Source organism: Meriones unguiculatus, chromosome 2, assembly GCF_030254825.1.
Source record: "Meriones unguiculatus strain TT.TT164.6M chromosome 2, Bangor_MerUng_6.1, whole genome shotgun sequence".
Lineage (NCBI taxonomy): Eukaryota > Metazoa > Chordata > Mammalia > Rodentia > Muridae > Meriones > Meriones unguiculatus.
The window spans coordinates 183,454,514-183,468,968 of NC_083350.1; the positions used below are offsets into that span (position 1 = coordinate 183,454,514).

At 43.0% G+C, this 14,455-nt stretch overlaps 1 protein-coding gene and 1 pseudogene across 1 annotated transcript in view; both read left to right on the plus strand.

Moving 5' to 3' along the window:
* The window catches only part of Spmip2 (sperm microtubule inner protein 2), an 84,834-nt gene that overhangs the window by 43,802 nt on the left and 26,577 nt on the right, over nucleotides 1-14,455 (plus strand). Inside the window, exon 3 of the mRNA XM_021653603.2 lies at nucleotides 2,083-2,315. Within this exon, the coding sequence (XP_021509278.1) occupies nucleotides 2,083-2,315 (233 nt within the window). The remainder of the gene's footprint in view (nucleotides 1-2,082; nucleotides 2,316-14,455) is intronic.
* LOC110558594 (monoacylglycerol lipase ABHD6-like) lies at nucleotides 4,241-4,989 on the plus strand (annotated as a pseudogene).

The following is a 14,455-nucleotide window of genomic DNA, read 5'->3' on the forward strand; positions in this document are numbered from 1 at the left end:
AACCAAAGCAAGACAACAACAAAACCTTCACAAACATAGTCCTTTTTTTCTTGCGGGAATGAGCCCCTGGGTTTTGCCCATGCTAGGCAAATGCTCTTCCACTCAACTACACCTGAAGCCCCACTTTTTACCATACTTGAAACTCATGGTTGCTTATTACTTCCCTAAACCTCACATCGGCTGTGGGATGCTAGAAAGTGATGTCTACGAAACAATAAAAACAACAAGACAACTCTGATTCCATAATTACAAGCATTTTGCTTGCCATTGCTACCCAGAGCGCTGAGTCTGTCTGTAAAGTAAATGCTGCAGGCACTGTTCCCAGGCCACTGACCGCTTGGCCTGGCCCGACGAACCTTCATAGTCACTGGAGCAGCATTTGATAAAACATCAGGGAGAGCCTGGCCTGAGATCCAGCAAGACCAACTCAGTTCTACAGACTTAACCCTTTGCAGAAACGATGAAAAACACTTCCTTGTGACAGAGAGGAGACTTCAGCAGCTGTCAGATGGAAGGGGAGACAGTTATCTTAGGCTCTCGTGGGTCTGTATTTTACCAGTGAAATCCTGAAGCAGATAAGATGGAGGATAGACCATATTCACTGGGGAAATTAATTCCTGGGTGAGTGTGAGTGCCTCCTGGGAAGTCGCTGTGGTGAGGAAACTGAAAACACCTGCCCAACTGCAGCTCTGAAATGTTCTCATCAGACCTGGAAGTGTGTGGGAACTCCTCCAGAGACTCCTAAAAGCTGCAATCTTTCCCTTGATTTTTACATTTCTCATTGCTGTGACCAAACAGCTTAAGAGAGGAGGGGTTTCTCTGAGTTTTAAGAGGGCACACCACCCATCTTGGCAGGGAAAGCACGGCTGCCAAGGCTGATAGAAGCGTGTGTTCTGCAGTCCAGGAGCAGAGAGAGCATACAGCGAGCTGAGCAGGGCTCTAAAACTTCAACCACTTCCTCCAGCAAGCCTCAGCTCCTGAAAGTTCCAGAGCCTTCCAAATCACCCTCACTAGTTGAGGAATAAGTGTTTAAACACTTGAACCTGTGTATGTGTGTCGGGTGCAGTAACAGAGGCTCCTGGCCTAAGGCCTTAGCTTCCTCACACACTCCACAAGCACCAAACCCTCCATGAGCAGAGCCACAGCCTCCAGCTGCAGTGCCCTGTCAGTCAGCTTTGGTCGCTCTAAAAGAAAGAAGTTCTTTGTGTCTTCAAACACTCCCTCCCCCCCCCAATCCTACACCCATTTTTGGCTCTGAAATTTCAAAGCTCCTCCCCAGGCGAGGAAGCCCATCATTCCCCTGTAAGGACCCCGCTGCCATTGCTACGTTCACATCAACAACTGAGCGATCTTTGCCCAGACCTGGGTTTTCCTCCGTGTCTCTCACTTCATTGATTACCTTGATTGTTTTACGTTTAAAACGCTAACGTTAACGACCTCTGCCTGGAGTCGCCATCAGCTGTTATGACTTTTCTATCTAGTTATGTTCTCAACTTTCTAACTTGCTTCTCACACCTCCAGGGAGTTTTCACTCTTGTTTAAGAAGTCTTACATCTAGAGCAAACGCCCCAGTATATGGAGGCTAGCCCATGCCAATGTGGCATGTATGAGGAGTTTTAGAATTGAAATGTCTCTTAAATGAATTGCAAACAAAGCAGTTTAGTGGGGCCATTAAGAACCTAACGTTGAAAGTGGCCAGTGTGGAGAGCTTGTTTGCTTTGATTCTGAACAACGAACCAATCTTTTTATGCCTCCTTTTACCCATTTTAAACTGGGTAGGGGTTTAGAGTCTGTCTTCTACAGCTGTTAATAAGGATTCATTGAATTAACCTGTAAAAGCTTTATAATCCCTCCTACGGACATTAAGGAGTGCCATATTATTGATTCCACAATTGAAATAAAGGCATCTTAGAAAAAAAATGTGAAGGGGCTCAATCCCCAGTACCTTGTAAACTGGGCTGAGACACCTAAGACCACACACACACACACACAAGAGAAAAAGATGGGGGAGGGAGAGGACAGAGAGAGAATAATGTGGAAAGGAAAGGATTTTAAACATACTTTTCTTTCTGTCTCTTTAAGGTCCAGACTACATAAAAGATCACTTGCCAAGAGTTCATCAGCATTCCACCTACATAGGAGAAAAACGCCCAGCGTTAGAGAAGACTGGAGACCTCAGCTATTTATGCAGGCCTGCCCCAAACAGAAGCCTGCCGGCGAGATACAAACATGAGTACGCTGGTGGGATTGGTTGGGGGATACCAGAGTTCAGCTGCATCAACAGATCAAACCTGGAGAGCGGCCTTCAGTTGAAGGTACCGCCTCTAGCTTCCTGCTCTCTGTAGGCCCCGGCCTTCTGACCTAAATTCATTTGACAGTGCCAGGTCCACAGTCACACTGAGAAGTAACGACATTTAGGTTTTGCAGGAAGGTAAGTGTTGAGATAAACGTACTCACCCAGCAACACGCCCTTTCAGCCCTTTTGATAGATGAGAGGGAGGTACAAAGCAAGTGCAAGCAACAAAGCGAAGGCATGTGCTGGGAGGCGAAAGTGACCAGAGTCAAGTGAATGCCCAGGCTTTTGCACACGCCCTGCAATCCAGCATTGCTCTGAGTGGGCTGATGGGAAGGTGGTGCTGAATTTAATTCAGCAAAGCAAAAAATACTGAGTGTCAGATCCTAATGTCATTGAGTTGAGCATGCTGTGTCGTTGATCAGGGCTCCATAAGTCTAGAACCCTGTCTTGTTTCCTTTAGATTGTGTGGACAAAGGCAGGTGTGTTGTATTAAAAAATGAACATCCCAACCTTTTGATTTACCATGAAAATCCCAACTGTTCTATTTACCAATAAAGACTCGGGAGCCAGATGCTGAGGTGAAAAGCTGCTAGCTCAGAGAGGCAGAGAAAGCACCCAGCTCACCTTCCTTCTCAGTGCAGGTCCGGATGGAAAAAGCCCCAAAGGCTCATTAGCTGAACTGACAGCCCAGGAGGAAAAGGCCAAAAACCCCAAGGCCAAAGGCTTGCTAGCTCAAAGCACAAAAAAGTCCAAAATGCCAGAGAGCCAGAGAGCTAAAGCCCCAAAACACTCCTCCAAGCTGTCTTAAATACCCCTCAACTCAAGAGTCCCTCCTGCTCTTTAATCCCTGTCAGCTGGCTTCTTGCTCTGCCTCTTGACCTAGAGTTAACTTCATTAAATCCTGTGTGCAGAAAGCTCTAAGATTAAAGTTGTGCTCTGGCTGGCTGAACTACATCATGATCACCTAATTACAAAAAACAGAAAGTTCATGGATTAAAGGAGTGTGATAGGGCTCAACCACACCAAGCAAGAAACAAGGGTTTTACAATTCACAATTTTGGGGTTCATAATGGGGATCAAATACCCTGCAACACAGTCATCTTGAAAAGAGAAAGAAGCGCAAGTGGTTTTAGAAGCAGCATCTGAGAATTTGAATGTATTTACAGACAGGCTTTAGCACTGTCTATATACTGATGATATATTACATAATGGCAGAATTTTCAAATTGCCTCAAATTGTTGTTTGAAATGTGTATGTGCACGAGTTGTGTGTGTGTATGTGTGCATGTGGTGTGTACATGTGTGTATGTGTGTGATGTATATATGTGTGTGCTTGTGTGTGCATGCATGGTGTATGTTGTGGTGTGTGATGTACAGAGACTGATCTTACTTGACAGAGGCTTTCAGACATGTTGCTTTGTGTACACTTTCTTGGTCCTGTCATCTTAATAGTAATTCCTTTCACAGATCTACCTGTCTCATGACAATTTTAATAGCTTCTTTTTCTGACTTTTCATATTTCGTATTTATTTTTTATTTAATAATAATTTTTTTAAAAAGGCTGCCAGGAGTAGTGGTGTATGCCTTTAATACCAGCACTTGGGGAGGCAGAGGCAGGTGGATTTCTGTGAGTTCAAGGCCAGCCTGGTCTACAAAGTCCAGGACAGAAAAACCCTGTCTTGAAAAATTAAAAAAAAAAAAAATATATATATATATATATATATTAAAGCCAGAAAACCAGTAGTTAATACAATCCTCAAGCAAGTGAAATGAGAGCTTAGGTATCAACCAACCCAGTAGTGCAGTGGAGAATAAGGAAACACAGAGCAGAGTAATGAATCCATAGGAGCTGTTACTAGGGCTTATGAAAAATTATACAACCAACAAAACCAGTTATTCCTTCCGGGTCAGACTGGGACACCATCCGAGCTCTGCACGCACAGATATGTAGCTCAACATGATTAAGTTCCTTTTGAAGAACCTGTGCTCCGTCCGTGTGGACATGCCTGGACATGAAGGCACCACCCGTTCCTCCCTGGATGACCTGTCCATAACTGGGCAAGTTAAGAGGATACACCAGTTTGCAGAACGCCTTAAGCTGAACAAAAAGCCCTTTCACTTTATAGCACCTCCATGGGTGGCCACGTGGCTAGCGTATACGCCACTTCCTGCCGATCTGACATCCGCAGCCTGTGTCTTGTGTCCCCTGCTGGCCTGCAGTGGTCAACTGACCACCCGTTTGTACGGCTCACGAAGCTGCGGGATTCAGCTGCCATTCAGAAAGTTCCCTAGTTCCGGTCCACCCCGGAAGAGATGAGCGAGATGCTGCAGCTTTGCCTTTGTGTCCGCTTCAGGGTGTGCCATCAGATCCGTCCAGGTCTCGTCGTTTGCGTCCCTTGTAATAGTTTCTACCGGAAACTGTTTTTGGAAATCGTCAGTGAGAAATCCAGATGCTTTCTGCATCAGAACATGGACCAAGATCAAGGTCCCAACACAGATCATTTGGGGAAACAAGACTAGGTGCTAAATGTGCCTGGGGCAGACACATTAGCCAAGTAAATCACTAACTTCCAGGTGGAGCTTCTGGAAAATTGTGGCCTCTCAATGGTGACAGAGAGACCCAGGAAAACAGCAGAGCTCATTGTCAACTTTTTAGCTTCTGTGCATAACACAGACAACAAGAAGCTGAACTGAGGCCGCTGCCACAGCCTGCATTGTGCACATAGCATCTGCTCCCTTCTCTAAGACCTGGCACAGTCACCTCTCAGGGATCCTGCCCCAGCGTCCCTGAGGAAGCCAGTCTCCTACACAGGCATCTTTTCTTTAATTAAAATAGAATTGCATCATGCTCCTCCCTTCCTTTTCCTTCATCCAGCTCCTCCCATGTGTACCTCTACTCGTTCTCAAATTCCTGGCCTCCTTTTCTTTAATCTTAGACACTTCCTTAAAGGAAGCACTAGACTCAGAGCTTTGTAGTAAGAAAAGACTCTGGGAATGAGAGCATGTGGTAACTGGAAAAGATTGTTTGTATCAGCCAAGAACCACCTGAAACTGTGTGTCACTGGGGCTGCTAATCTTCCTCCAAATCACAGCCCTGGTTTCCTGCGCTCCCAAGGGAACTAGGCTCAGACTCAGATTGCAGTTGCCGTCTGCTTCTAACCTATTTACGTTCATCTGCTCAGATCCAGCCCAGGAGTTTACATTTGGAGCTATACACACCAGTTCCACATACACAAACCTGCTACAAAGTTCGTGAGGTATGAAGAATCAGAACTAATGTTGCAGGCCTGTAATTCCAGGGGAATCACAAGTTCAAGGTCAACCTGAGCCACACAGAGAGGGCTTGTCTTGACCAAAGAGAACAAGAGGTCAGAGAAAGAGTGGGAAGTGAGAGAGGGAGAAGCAGGGACAGGAGAGAAAGAAGTGGGGAGAGGAGGAGAGAAAGGGGATAAACAGAGAGGAGAGGGAAGGAAGAAAGACAGAATAGAGGGGTGGAGGAGAGATTGGAGGGGCAGTAAAAGATAGCAGATGGTGTCAACTAAGGTCACCTTAGGACAGAAGGTCTCACTTAGGCGATGTCTCCAGCTACTTTTATTTCTCCAATGCCTGTTTCTCTGCAATGTCTTTCATATCTGTAGTCCTCTACTGCACATCAAAATGGCCACTTTCCATTTCTGACTGCGGAGGCTGCTCAGCACACTGCATTCAATAGCTCAGAACCGCAGTCTTGACACAGACCTGTGCTGGATGCTTATAGCTCCAGCAGCCATGCTTTCTAATTTAAGCTCCAGGTCTGTCTGAGACCTGCAACCAGGATGCTCAGGTACCTCCGAGAAATTCCAGAAACAGTGCCTGAGGCAGCTGCCTCCTACCTGGAACCAGCTCTCTCTTATTTGGGGCAAAAGGAGGGCTCCACAAATCATGTGATAAATTATCTGGCTTGAGCAAAGAGATAATCACCTCCATGCTAAGTGACACCTGACCACCTACCACACTTTAGAGGTCAGTGAAAACTCTCTCTGTCTATCTGTGTGTGTGTGTGAGGGGAGTGTCTCTGTGTGTCTGTGTGGTAAAGCTATTTTTACCTGGCCTTATAATCAGGAAAATCCATTATTTTTGCTATTATCTCAGAGTTAGGAACAGTGCATTCTTCTTGTTTAAATGGATTTGGTCTCTGCCAAACTATATATTTCATTTCTATAAGAATGTACAGAGCCCATTGAAACAATGCCTGTGGCATTCTGACTGCCTCTCCAGCCGTCTGCCTCCTCACCCCTGGCCTCGCTTTAACCCAAACCTCAGCAAGGTCAGCTGTCTTCCTGATGCCCATTTTTCTGCTCCTGCACTCTGACCTCATGACAAATTGATTTAAGTCAGTTGCTTTCCCCTCAGAAATGATGTCATTTTGGACTTGGTCAGCCATTCTTCATGGGTCTGATCCCCAAGACAGCATTAACTCAATTCATTGCAGTATGTATTACAACCCGTGTTTTAAAGCATAGAAATCCACCTGTATACTCATATGTGATGTGTTAATAACAATTTCCCAGGCTTGGAGAGGTCTGCCAGTTTTAGCCACCATGAATTTTATCAGCATGCTTTAGAGGCTTCTTTTGAGAGTTTAATGACAGTTGAACATATTTCTGATAAGACACTGAAGTCCGTCATGGCAGACAGATTCACTTTATCCTAAATTGGTTGGTTTGTTAGATATTTTCCCCACTAGCGAATACTTTAGGGAAGATAAACCAGAAAGTAGCTATAATGGAACGTTTAATGGGAACACAGTGTGCTCCTCACCCTTAAAGTTTACCAGCCGCTCAGGCTATGTTATGGACAGGTGAGTGCTTTACCTGAGGCCAGAGCTAGTGACTGGCAGAGCGGGGACATCCACCCAGGTGTGTGAGGCACACAGTGAGAGAATAAGATACAGGAACTGAGGGGCTGGGCTTCAGCTGCCTGGCCACATGCACATCCCTGTGGCCAGGGTCGTGTGGGTCAGATCTAGTTGCCTCCTTGGCTAACGCATGTAGCCTTTCCTTCATTATCATGTCAGTGTCCTTCCAACTTCCCACTCAGCACCGTTTATACATACTACACTTCATCTGTATTACGAAGTTGTTGGTAGGTACCAGCCAAACAGTAGATGGAGTAACAATTCGCTCATGCTTTCTTTTGAAATTGTAGTCTAAGAAGCATTTTACAGCCCTTCAAAACAAACCAGATATTATCACTAGATTACAGAGGCTAGAAAGACACTCTCAGAAGATGACATTGTCTTTCCTTATCCCTGTGCAGTAAAACATCATTCTCCCCTTTCTCAAATCCAACTACAAAAAAAAAAAAAAAAAAAAAAAAAAAGTCTGCAGAGCTGCTAAATATATAAAACACTAAAATTCAAATTTCATAACTAGGGGTATTCTCCCCACTCTAGAAAATTCTCATTTGTCTTTGGGTGTATTTAGAATAAGCGTAAAAGCAGCCACCAGTCTTGAGTCTCATTTGGTGGAACTGGAAATTGAAACTATGGCTTCATGCATTCTAAGCAAATGCATAACCACAGCCAGAGATTTAAAATAATAATAATAATAATAATAATAATAATAATAATAATAATAATAATAAAGCTTCCCCCTTTTCATCCAAGTTATAAAAGAAAAATAAAAAATGGTTTTTCTAAAACAGCCATGTATGGGCTGAAGAGATGGTTCAGCAGTTGAGACTGCTATTGCAGGTCCCATGGCCCACAGAGGGCAGCTGACAACTGTCTGAGCCCCAGCCCCAGGGCATCTGACCCTCCAGTCTCATGGAGACCTGTACTCTCTCACACACAATTATAAGCAATAGAAATTAAATCTTGAAACAGCTATGTCTCTCGAACACTTTGTTCTGAGATGGATATGTATAGTGTTTAGTTCTCAACTTTTACTTCATACAGTTATTTGTACCTAATTGTTTGTGGTTTAATATAAAAATGATTTCATTAACACCTTCCATTCCTATGTGCTGGGTACAGTAGCATGCTTTTCATGGTATCCCAGGAAATTCTCAGTGAGCTTGCCACTTGCTGACTGCCTGCGAGGGAGAAAACCTCTGTTTTCCTTGAAAATAATACAGTAACACCATTTACCTCCTTCCACCCTGATGTTTTGTTTCCAGCTATTTTTCAAAGTTTGCATTTACGGGATTCCTCAAATAAATCAAAGAAAGTAATTTTCTTACAAAATCTTAATCGAATCTGAACCTCCAGAAAAATAAATGTATGTGTGATCCTGTGTGTGCACTCTCTATGCTGTGTTCAGGGCAGGTTTGTGAAGCAAAGCATGTCAGTGTCAGGCAGGCACAGAAAGACACAGATCTTGCTCACATCCAGAATCCCCAAGTGTTGATCCCATGGGAACTGATGAAGTGTTACCACAGGCCTAAGGAGAGGGGATTGGAGTGGCTTGGTAGAGGTACTGAGTCGAGTTAAACAGCAGTAAGTTAAATAGCTACTTCAAGTCCCCCGAAAGGGATTCTGAAAGAGTTCACCATTCAGAAATGAGAGATGTTTGAAGAGCGAGGTCTGTGTAAACCAACTTAACTCTTCTAAGCAGAAGACACATGCACTGAATCACCAGGTGCAATTTCTGCTTTTTTAAATATAAGTTAAATCTTTTAAAAATAGAACCAATAGTTTAAACATGTAGTTCATTTGAAAGCAAGTGTCTCGCTGGGCATCACAGCAGCCAGTGGCCTGTCTCTCAGACACACAAGACACCTTTCCTCACCTACTGACAGGACTTTGCAGGCAGTTGTTGGTGACTCGGAAAAGAGATACATAATAATAATTTTTATTATGATGTAGAAATATGGGAAGAAAAAAAGGAAAAATAAGAGCCCTATGTCATATGAACCTGGTAAGGGAATTTTATTCCTTAGTTTGTAGGAGTTGATATAACATCTTGAGTATATTTCTAATGTAAGCACCAGCTTTTCCCCCAACCAATAAAGTAAGGTCCTTAATGTCAGAAATTCAGCACATTCCATAGACTTTCAAGTAATATTATTGGAAAATGACAAGAGCCCAGGAAGCTGATAAACTTCGAGTATGCTCCAGGAAAACTGGTTTGCCTCTACAGATAAGTTTATTGCTGAAGTTTAATGCTGAAGAACTCTGTAATTTGTGCATGCTCTAATATCACAAGCACAGATGGACAAAATGCCAGGACATCTGTTTTCTAACTCTGGTCTTGATCCTCTCCTCTTAAGGTCACTGGAGGGAAATCCTTAAAGCGTTATAAATTTGCGATGATCGTTTCCTCTGTTTTTCGTACACAACACTTGCAGAGCGCCTCAGCTATGCTGACAAAAATGCATAGAATGTAGAGCAAGTGAGACCAGACACGTGGCGTTTGCGATGCTTTCCCACTCTTCAGACTCACAAGCCAGGGAACCTCAGCCAAGCAGGGTAGAAAGAATTCATTAAGCATGGAGAGCCATACACATATGGCCCCAGCTCTGTGTGTGAGCCTGCCCCCCCCCAAAAAAAAGGAAAAAAGAACTGTAAATTAATGTTTCAGGACTTCCCTAAAGTAGAGAAGAATTCATGGGGCAGGGCTGGGGAGGTGGGGGTGTGGCTTGGCTTTGTGGTATTGTTGTAGGAGAGCCAAAGTCGCCTTTCAGGTTTTCTTTACTGTGCCTAAGAGATCCATGGAACAAGAATGCCTCTAACCCATAAGCCCTTGCCCGAGGAGAGACACTTCCTGAAATGCTGGAGGCTATTTATGTTTTCAATCCCCTGAAAGTTTGCTTGACCCAATTGCACCTTGATCATATATGGACTCCCAGGCAGGAAGTATGTCAGGATTTATGCTTGCCCCTGATTGGACCTGATGGGTCCAACTATGGAGGCTTTATGGGTGTGCCTTTTTAAGCCTCTGCAAAATGTGACTCATCACCATTTCCTGGGAACCCCAGCACGGTCCTGGCCAGAGCCCGTCATCTTAGCCAGTATTTAATTAAAGTTTGCGTCAAATTTGGCTCAAAAATTGTGGAACAGTCTTTTCTCTTATGAATCTCAGGTTTAATAGTTGTTGATGCCAGGCACTGTGGTCCTCAGCCACACTGCTCAGGGCTTTCAGTAGTTTATGTGGATTTGAATTTCTACTGACAATATCAGTCCCACTCACCTCTCCATCCTGGTGCTTAGCATGTGTTGATGCTGATCCAGAAATGATGAGACATAAAAGCTGAGATTTGCTTTTGTTTCATGTAGTCTTTGTTATTCACAGTGCATAGGTTAGTAATCATTCTACTGTACCTTAACTTAAAAACACTTTTCACAATAAGGGAACCTCCACCACAAGAAGTAGAGCTAATTGGACAATTAAGGTGGGGGGGCACATGACACTCACTTTTTAATTTCAGTAGCAAACACATTAGACAAATCCAAGAGTGAACATAATTGCAAATGAGGCACTTGGTTACATTTCAGGAGCTATAGTGATTGACCTTGGAGATTTGGGGTGTTCTCTGTAGCTTCAAGAGCAGAATCTCCTTGGGTTCAGGTCTTGATGGGAATCAGCAGAGGGCTCGGCTGTAGGGCCGAGTTATTATGGGTAACAGAAGGCCAGTTACTCATTATATCTCAGAACCACTCCAGCAAAGATGGGACTTGGTCTTTCTCTGAACATAGAGTGTGTTTTGAGAGACATAATGGATTAGGAAACCATTTGTCTCCTGGAAGAGCACAATGAGAAAATAACACAAATTTAAATTCTACCTGAGAATTTGCTTTCGCTGCTTTTTTTTTTTTTTTTGGACAGGCTCTGCTCTTGGTTACCCTCCAGAACTTGGCAATAAGACACTGTTGCTAACAACACATAGTTGAGTGAGAGAACATGAAGAAATCAAGCTGCACTCATGGGGAAGCTTCATCCTTCCTGGCTAGCCTTCACAGTGCTAGAAGGTGCTACTGGAAAGGGAAAGCAATCATCAGTCTTACCCAATTGTAAACCCTACAAGCTACAGGGACAACCAAGCTGGCAAAGTACGCTGAAGGTGCAATAGTGGCACCAACGTTATGAGAGTAACCAACCACTTTTTTTTTTTTTTAATTAGGTTTAAGGTCTACGCAAGATGAAATTCATATGTGACATTGTTATTGAGATTAAGACCCTGTGTCTAGACAAGTCCTAGTCCCTAAGGGAGAACCTACTACTTGTCTGTTAAATGGACACAGCTGAGGGACTTTCATCTTCCTTTTTTCTGTCATATGTGTTTACTAGTATTTTTTAAACACCTTGATTTTATCACTTATTAAAATGAAGGTTATGTTAGTTTTCTATTGCTACATAGCAAATAACAAATTCAGAAAATTGATGGAGTACTACGTATCTGTGTAGAGGAATTTTAATCCAGCAACATGACTACTCTGTCTGGAATACAGATATGCCTTTATATCCCAGGAAACAAAGGCAAGCAGATCTCTGAGTTCTAGACCAGCCTGGTATAGACAAGTTTTAAGTAAAGAAAAGCTTCGATCTAGGCATAGTGGTACACACCTTTAATCCCAACATTTAGTAGAATGAGGCATGCAGATCTCTGAGTTCTGTTCAGCCAGTTCCATTGAGTCAATGAGTTGAGAGGCAGTGAAATTGAGGTGAGATCATGGCAGTTCAGTTCATGGAATTCAGAGGCAGTCTTTATGTGAAGAGTTTACAGAGAGTGGTTGAAGAGAGACCAAGCTAGACACAGGTAAAGACAGAATGATCCAGAGGATGACAAGGAGCCAGAAGATTAGAACAGATTGCTAGAGTTAGTTTGAGGCAAATCAGTCAGAAGCTGAGAGAAGCCAGTCTGAATCAGTCAGCTTGGAAAGGACTTTGAGCCAGAAGAGCTGAGTTGAACCAGTCAGCTAGAGTTCAGAAGAGCTAGAAAAGGTGAGCTAATTCAGCAGTAAGTCTCAGAGGCTCATAACATTCTAGGCCTAGATTAGATTATACAGAGGCTAGAAGCTTCCAGGACTAAGCCTAGCTTAGAAGACAGAGGCAGTAAGTCTTCAAGATGACAATTACATCAGGAGAATAAAAGCTATACTTACCTGCTTAGAGATCTACAGGTCTGAAGTCTGAGGATGGCATGGCTGCCTTGTTGCTCAAGTCTCCCAAAGCTGACAGAGTATCACTGTCATCTCTTTTAAGTTCATGTGGTTGTGGCAGATCCTACTTTCTTGTGGTTAAAGGGGCGGGTATTAGCCAGAAGCCATTTTCAGCTGGAGAAGGCCCAGACTTCTAACCACTCACTCACCTTCAAAGCTGCTAAGGTACTCTTCCTCAGGTCTCATCCCTCTCAACTTTATAGCCCCTTTGTTAAGAAGTTTATGTTCTTCTAAGAGCTTAGTCAATTAGGTTAGGTGCACTGAGCCAATCCCCCGCCCCCCCCCCCGCCACCGTGTGTATGTGTGTGTGTGTGTGTGTGTGTGTGTGTGTTTGTGTGTGGTGTTAGGCAAGTGCTCCTTAGCACAGTTACATTCCAGTCTGTTTTCAACTTTTTGTTTAGGGACAGGGTCTCACTAAATTGTTTAGGATGGCCTTGAACTCAACTTTGTAGTCTAGGCAGAAGTAGAAATTATGATTCTCTTGCCTCAGCTTCCCAAGTAACTGGTACTACAAGCCTATGCTGCCACACTGGACAAATCTTTTATTAAATTCAAAGAATTTAACATCTTGATTATACTTAAAAATCTCTCAACAGCAGCATCTCAGATCAGTATGTCTGGAAGAAAGTATGTCTACCATAAGAATTCTGGGAGCTGTTGGAACTCTGCTTACCCCAGTATTAACAGCAACCCCTCAGAGCATTGCTCTCTGGATTGAATGAGGTGTATGTGCCTGTGCTGGCTAGTATTTCACGTATCAGGGCTTAACAAGTGGCATCGAGTGGCACTAACGTTTCTATCTGCTCTATTTTAAAACTATAGTGTTATAAGCACTGTAGAACCATGATAGAATTTGCACGCTACTTGAACACATATCAGAAAGTAGTGATCTGTCTCTGTAGTTAACAAACTCATAAAACTCACTGCTTACTGCTTGCTCAAAGTTAATTAATTAACTCAAATTATTTAAAACATTGCAGTCAAACAACAATGACAAAAACATTCATGTCAGACTTCAAGCTTATCTGTAATAGGGCATAAAATGAAGTGTGCATTGCTCTCTCTCTCTCTCTGGACAAGAAAAGTGCATCCCAGAATTCAAGCCTTAAATACTGACATTTTTCAGAAAGAATTGTTTTGTTTCAACCCTTCCTCTGAATATAAAATGAATGCTTCAGATGGCCCATTGTTGCAAAGACCTTTGTGCCTTTCTTGATTCAATAACTCCAGTCTAAAATAGGTAACATTATGCAGTTTAGCGACCAGTCACAACAATGAGGTTGCTTATCACTGTCTGTGGGAAGAAAGGCACCTAAAGGGTTAACAGTAATATTTTGCAAATTGAGGCAAGTAGAGAACAAGCCCATTAGCATAACAAAAGGTAGCCGGAGGGGGGTTTTCCACTCCACTGTTTGGTACTGAGAGCCCAGTGTTACCAAGGAAGAAGGCTGGAAAAGAAAACCTTAGTGTGTACACATTCTTGAAATGCATCGCATTGTGTCCCATCTACTGATGAAAAAGCCCATGGTTGCAGAAATGAATAATTTGGTCCTTTTCCAGTAAGGAAAGCTAAATCAGATACCCTCTCAAAAGCATTGTGAAATAGCATAACAGCACAGGGATTCCTTTAAAAACAATCAGAAAGATCATCTGAGTATCGTGGGGATATTCTAGAGGTGGGTTGAAAAAGAAGGGGAAGTCATAAGCAGTGGCTGGCCAATAGAGCTAGCCCCAGATATATGCAATTAATTCAGTTTTAGCAGATTTTATTCATTAGAAGCTATGTCTGGCTCACAGATGCTAGATGCAATAGCAGGCATTTTACTAATACCTAGACTTATTTAAACATGGCCTCATAGTAAAAGTCTACTTTGGACCCATAATTATAATTGGTAATTGAAAATGTTTAGAGGATATATGAAAATTTCTTTCACTAATTTCTTAAAATATTATTTTTTGGTGGATTGTATAAAAGTTTTAGATCTTTACTCATTTGTAGTTCTGGGATGAGATGCAGGA